General features: G+C 53.0%; 1 protein-coding gene across 1 annotated transcript; it reads right to left on the bottom strand.

Annotated features, from left to right (window-relative positions):
• Nucleotides 1–2,997: 2,997 nt before the first annotated feature.
• Nucleotides 2,998–5,655, bottom strand: J4E83_008796 (uncharacterized protein; the record flags this gene model as incomplete). Its single annotated transcript, XM_049335689.1, has 5 exons — nucleotides 2,998–3,059; nucleotides 3,367–3,618; nucleotides 3,671–5,338; nucleotides 5,390–5,535; nucleotides 5,591–5,655. 5 exons carry the CDS (start codon nucleotides 5,653–5,655, stop codon nucleotides 2,998–3,000), a joined length of 2,193 nt encoding a protein of 730 aa, XP_049185185.1.
• Between the last annotated feature and the right edge of the window lie 916 nt (nucleotides 5,656–6,571).

Raw genomic sequence — 6,571 nt, 5'->3', positions numbered from 1 at the left:
GAACGCGAATTGCGCAAAGGAGCGGTGTCACGGACACTTCTTCCACACCTTCAATCTCTGCATCTGGTGTCGCCGTTGCTGGTTCGAGGCGAGGTAACGGCGAGCTACTAACATCGTTGCCCTTGCATTGCTCCTCCACCGTCTAGATCCCATGAAACTCCATGGTTTCTTTCGTTACCGGCCGAGATATTTCCCTCCGGCGGGAAGGAAACAGAACGCAAATACTCTCTACTGTTAGCGAGATAAGTAGTGCAAGGTACCACACCCGTGGTGTGTGTATCCATCTTCACCGGACGTCACAAAGTCGTTGTGGTTGACGACTAGTTCGATCTGTGGATGTGGATGTGGATGGGGATGGTGGCGCAGGGTCTGTGGTCTACACCGCTCCACACCGCTACAACCCACTCGACCTGCCGACTACCAACGTCGCTGCTGGGCGAGAACTGTTTGTTGGGTAAGTGTTCAAGAGACAGTTTTCGTACACCGGATCGTGGCGATGGCTACACATGTCGTCGGTCGCTGCGAAATCTTATTTTGGACATGCAGATGCCAGATTGCAATTGGAAGTTTTTCACCGCTTTCTCACCGCTTCATCTTGATATCGATCGCCATGGGGAGGCTGTGTAGAACAGTAGAAGTAAGAGTAGTACCTGCAGGTGGCGGCAGTGGTTAGTGGTACTGGTAGTGGTACTGTAACAAGCGAAACCGTCATGGGTAGTTCAGATTGTATGTCTCCCCTACTCCCAGTCCGCTACGGCTAGCATGATAGAAGTACCGAGACGGGCATACAGACTACACTTGTGTCTAGATTGGGATCGATGGACAGTGAGATGGAGATGGGCAGGGTGGATGAAGTACAGCACATGGCTGGTACACCGCTTCGATGTGCTGTTGTTAGTAAGTTTGGATGGGGCGGATATGTGCTTCGATGGGATTCTACGCATGGCTGTGGAGATCTGGGAATTGCTGTGATGGCAGGGTTGGCAACGAGACATTGTGTCACGGGCTTACTGTTCAGCTTCGCGATGCGAGACTGGATAGGATGTGTGACGTTGGATAAGACTTCATCATGATGTATTTTCAGACTACCTTGGCTAAAAATCCACTCCGTGTCTCTCTCCCCCCTCCCAAAAAGTTCACATGCAGCGATCGATATGTACCTCAACACGAAGCCGCAGATCTAGCCACTTCTCATCAGAAGTGATATGAAATACGACAAAACCCACATGTATGCATGGTAACATACACGTCGGGGAAAGACAACAGCCACTCATTCTTGTGTAACAACCAGTCGATTGGATAGCATGACTTCGGCAGAAAAGCCGCAGAGCAGGGTAGTACAAGAGGGAAGCATACAGACGCTGATGCAGAAGTAGATGTAAATGCAAGACATACGGCATAGATCTGGTGGGTGTACTCGGAGGGGAAGTTTCTGTGGTGACACGACTGTCTGAGAATGAGGCTGGGGATAGCGGAGTTGGCTGGAAGGAGTGTGTTGATATGGATAGATGGGGAGATTTTGGAGTGGCACTAAACCTGACTTGACTGTAGTGTCTTTAATTCTATAGTAAATGAGACCGGTAGTACTGGAGTAAGAAGACCCACACTCTAGCATGGCTATACGACATGCAGTTGTTACGCTCTTGTATCATGAACTGAGGTCATGACAGCTAAGGATCTGTGTCTCCAAGATCTTCTGTAGTGACGGCATGCAGCCCGTCACTGCCTTCGCATCTATCCATCATCCGATACCTTGTCCTACTGGTCTCTCCAATCATACCTACCCACCCGCTCAACGGCAACTCGCAGCAGGAGCAGATCGAATCCAGAACGCATGCAATCCCGTCACTCTCCCCCTAGCAAACCACCAAAAACAAAGCAAGAGAACCCGGCAGATGAGCGGTGAACCTGCGTTCTCTTCTCTCGTCTGGAACGATAGATTGGCAGTACGGGAAGCCACAGTAAACAGTCCCGGGACTCGTTCCGCGGAAGCAAATAATTCCGAATCGAGCGAACACGCATAATCAGATCTTTAGAACACAAAGCATCGAAGGACAAATCGACATATGTAATCGTTCGCATCCCTGACTACATTCGATGTGTCCTCGTACGAAGGCCCCATCCGGATCTAGACACGATTACCTACACGTGAATCTGATATTCACTTATCGTAGGCAACCGCGCTTCACCCGCTTCACCCGCTTGTCACAAACCCTCACGCTCACAATAACCCCGGCGCTTAATCGCTCGAAAGTATCGCCGGACAAACATCTGCAGCATGCGCCCCACCCACACCATCTCCACCATGGCGCGAACACGTCGACAAGCGCGAACATGCAGGGAAAAGAACAGAAGAAGATAGAAGACCATCAAGGTTCTTTTACATTGTGAGGCCAAAAAGGAAGCTTCGTAAAACCCCATGCTGCATGTAACGTTGACCGCTACATGAGACCGAATTCCGCACTCTCTCTTTTCATACATCTACACCGCTACTGATTCAAACACTGTATGCAATAGTCCAACATTCGCTCCATCATCATTATTCCGCCTCTTCGACATGCAGTTCCCTCGCCTGAGCGAAGAACACACGAGCCGTCCCGGTGCCGATGTTCTTGATACTATAAGTATTGCCTATTGTGATTGACCACTCGTTAGCCGCGTGTGCTTTTGGACCAATGAGAGCGCGAGAAAGGGGTGTGAGCAAGGGAAAGCGGCAAAACGCGCGCCACGCGAAGAGATGGTTGGCTGACGGCCTCGAGGGCGGGGGAATTGGCGAAACGAAAAGAAGAGACTGGGCGCGGAGAGCGCAAGCGGATCGGAGAGGCGGGTGTTGTTGTGCTCAGTGTTTGTGGCGCGCCGTAACCGCGCTCTTCTCTCTCTCTTTGCCTGATGGCTTAGAGCAAGTTTGGTAACCGCCACAAGAGCAAGCGAACGACAATGCTGTGCACCGTCGGTTGGGCGAGGCTTTAGCGTCAATGGTTACACAGCATGCTGCAGTCAGCGCCACGCCCATGCGGGTGACGAGAATCGGGTTCGCTTCGCCAGTGTGCTCGCTTGCCCTGGTTGCTTGTCGGACGCGCCCCTGGTCCCCCCAATGTCGTGCCATGTTGCAGAGCAGGAACGTACAACGCGGGCATGCAAGTGTGGTGTGAGATGGGGATATGCAAACACCCGGATGGCGTCGAGCATAATGCAACGGCTGTCGTACAGAGACGGAGGAAGTAAGGGAAGGCGGATGGGGGGTTTGTTGTAGCGAGTGCATGCATGGAAGGAAGTGAAGGAGCACGGCGACAGGTCTTTTCATGCTGCCGTGCATCTTCGAGAATGGGCTGAAGTGACAGAGAATAATGATGAGAAAGAACGTACCTCGAGGGACTTGCCAAACACCTTGCTTGTGGACTGTGAACTCGTTCTCATGCACACGTACTTCCACAGTACCAGACTGTACGTTGAAGATCATGTGCATGTACCGTGAGTTCTTCGTGCGCTTCATCTGATCTGGACCGAGTTCGATGAGACCCCAGTTGAAGAAGTTGCCGATGGATCCAATCTTTGCGTATTTGAAGCCGCCATCTCCGACGGCTACGGGCTCGACACCCCTTTCGTTCCATGCGATGGCTGTGATATGGTTAGTGACAATTGATCGTTCTTGAGGTTTGAGGCCACTTACTGTCCTCGATGATGTCGTTGGAGGGAACATCACCAACAGTGTCGAAACCTCTAAAGTTGCCAACAAGAGTGCCTTGCTCTTCCCAGGGGTCGAGCTCGATTTCCTCTTCTTCGACAACAGTGAGCGCCCTCTTTTTGCTCTTGTAGCTGGACTTCTTGGTGGGTCTCCTCTCTTCTTCCACTGCTTGACTCTTCACAATCGACGACATGCTGCCGTCGGGGTCGTAGGAGATGTGGTCGTTCTTCCAGAAGTCGATAGGCGCAACGCGATGTCTGCCCGTTCGTCCTATGCGAGCGACATTGTCGGGATCCATCTCGCGGAATACTGAAAGATGTCGACCTCGTCCGAAGCGTGAGCCGGCTGATGTCGCAGATATTTGGTCAATATCCTTCCTGCTGAGAGGGTTTCCGTACGCATCTACCAGCTTGCCGGCCTCCTCGCTCTCCGCCTGTGGAGTCTTGGATTTCGATACTCCATTGGACCTTGGCTCTACACTTGCCGATTTCGCTTTGGACTCTGCGTTTGCTTTCGGTCTGCCTACAGGTTTCGCGGGCTTTGTGAATTCTGCATTGGGCTTCGCTGGTTTGGCTGATGCTGATGCCGATGCTGAAGATGTTGCTTTGTCGCCATTTGGCTGCGCTTTAGCTGGCCGTCCGCGCTTCTTTTGTGCAGGCGCTTCCTCGACTTGTTCCGACTGATCTACTGGGTCGTCGGCCGGCGCTTCAACGATACTGTCGTCCTGTTCCCCATTTGGCTGCGCTTTCGCGGGTCGGCCGCGCTTCTTCGGTGCAGGCGCTTCCTCGACCTGTTCTGATTGATCTACTGAGTCGTCGACCGGCGCTTCAACGATACTGTTCTCGTGCTCGCTAACCGGTTGCACCTTGGGTGGCCGTCCTCGTCGTTTCGGCGCAACGGGTGCTTCCTCAACCTGTTCAGATTGATCTATCGAGTCATCCACAGGTGCGTCCAGTTCGCTGACGTCGGATACACGTTGTGAGCGTCGGCGCTCGGCAGGCTCAGTCTTCTTGCTCTTCTGTGACTCCGAGGCTTGCGCTGCGGTAGGGCGGCCCCGTTTGCGCGGCTTCTCTGCTGGTTCCTGCTCCCCTTCTGAAACCTCCACCACATCGCTCTTTCGTTTCCTACCCCTCTTGGCCTTCTCTTTTGGTGGTTCTGGAACGATTTCAGACTCCTCCTCACGATCCAGCTCCTCAAGGTCCTCAACAACTTGGTCATCGGCCATGCTCTCGTCGCCTCCGATTTGCGCAACAAAACTCTCTTCAGCGGCGATTCCCAGTTCATTGGCTGTGATTTCTTCCTGCACAATACTCTCTTCAAAGATCGCGCTCTCTGCCGGGCCCGGCGATTCTTCTTCCGGGATATCGTACACGTCTGATCGCTTTCCTCGTCGCGCACCTGATCCGCTTAGAGCTGGCGTCTCTTGCAGGCTTGATCCGTCCTGTTCGAAGTCGAGGCGTCGCGCAATCGGCTGTGCGGAGTCGCGGATCGGACTAGACGGGGGAGGAGAGCTTCCCCTCGGCGCCATGGAGGATTGCCGTCGCGGCGAGGATCCGAGGTTGGTCTTCTTGGGTGATCGCGATCGGGGCGGAGGGAGGAGCGTTCGGTTGTTGCGCAAGATCTGGTGGGATGTGGTGAGTTCTGGCATTGAACCTGTCGGACCTGTTAGTGACATCCCTCGCGATTGCGTCGATGTCTGCGCACTCTCTTGTATTTCCATCGAGCCTGATCCTGTCGCATCATTCCCTTGTTTGGGTGGGGACCTCTCTGGCGACGAGAAGATGCCGGAAATCGGTTCGAGGCCATGTTCGTCGTATACGCCCTTGTCTGCGAGTGTGATGCCAGTCTTCCTACGCAATGTTAGTTATTGTTTACGCGCATGCGCTGGAGCGTCTGTCTGCCTACCTTCCCTGCACGCCAACGTTGTAGTAATTGTTTTCGCGCGCTTCGCGTTTCTTAGTGGGCGCCATATTCAGAGTCTGGTTCGCAAGGAATGAATGCGCGTGTTGGTGCGGGTGACGCGTCGGTGGTGTCGCGGTTGAATCGCGAGGGCGCTGTCGATAAGTTGTTTGGGTTTAGGCGGGATGTAAACTAACCGTTAACGGCGGGAAGGCACAGGGTCTTGGCGCCTTCCCCTCCAACTCCAACCCGCCAAATGCCATCACACAGTCATCACGAGATGATCACGAGATGTAGTACAGCGTCTACATTCGCTTCTTAGTCTAGTACAATCTGCTCCTTGTGACTTTGACATGTCACTATCAGGAGTTCGGTTGCCAAGTGTGACATCACGGAGCCACCCAAGAGTACATGCATGGCAGCATCCCACTCACCTTGACAAACTAGTTTAGCGCACATCCATCACGGTGCATAAAAACGGCGCAGTATAAGTTGAGGAGCCCACCCAATCGTGGGGACTTTTCCGGTTTCTTCATTCAACCTCAGCCGGCTCTCAGTTGCTAATTCGCATCCCAGACACCAGTCATCCGCCAAAACGAGAGAACACCTCGCTCTCCTACAGCCACAGTCGTCGTGCAGACCACGCACTGCTTCATTCATTGCTCGCATCAAGCATCCGCTCTCCCATCCACCCACATTGTATCTCCCACCAAACGCTCTTCCTGGATCAAGACTTTTTCCCATAACCAACTCTCTTGACGTACAGCCAAAACAGGAAAAGGCCGTCCAATCATGCCCGGGCGACGATGTGCTTTTCGTGAAGCGTCGAAAAACGGCAGCGAGCCGCTGAATGAAAATATACAAGAAAAGAAATCGTAAGCATGTCGATGATTCGTCACATCGTGGGCGCAATCTCCAACGTCGCTCATGCTATCAGAGCGACTTGGTAGTTCCAAACTCGTTCCAGATCAAAACATCGACGGTATC

This window comes from Alternaria metachromatica, assembly GCF_023757995.1.
Source record: "Alternaria metachromatica strain BMP 0045 chromosome Unknown scaffold_27, whole genome shotgun sequence".
Lineage (NCBI taxonomy): Eukaryota > Fungi > Ascomycota > Dothideomycetes > Pleosporales > Pleosporaceae > Alternaria > Alternaria metachromatica.
Note: the sequence above shows the minus strand (reverse complement) of the source record. Positions and strands in the feature narration are given on the sequence as shown.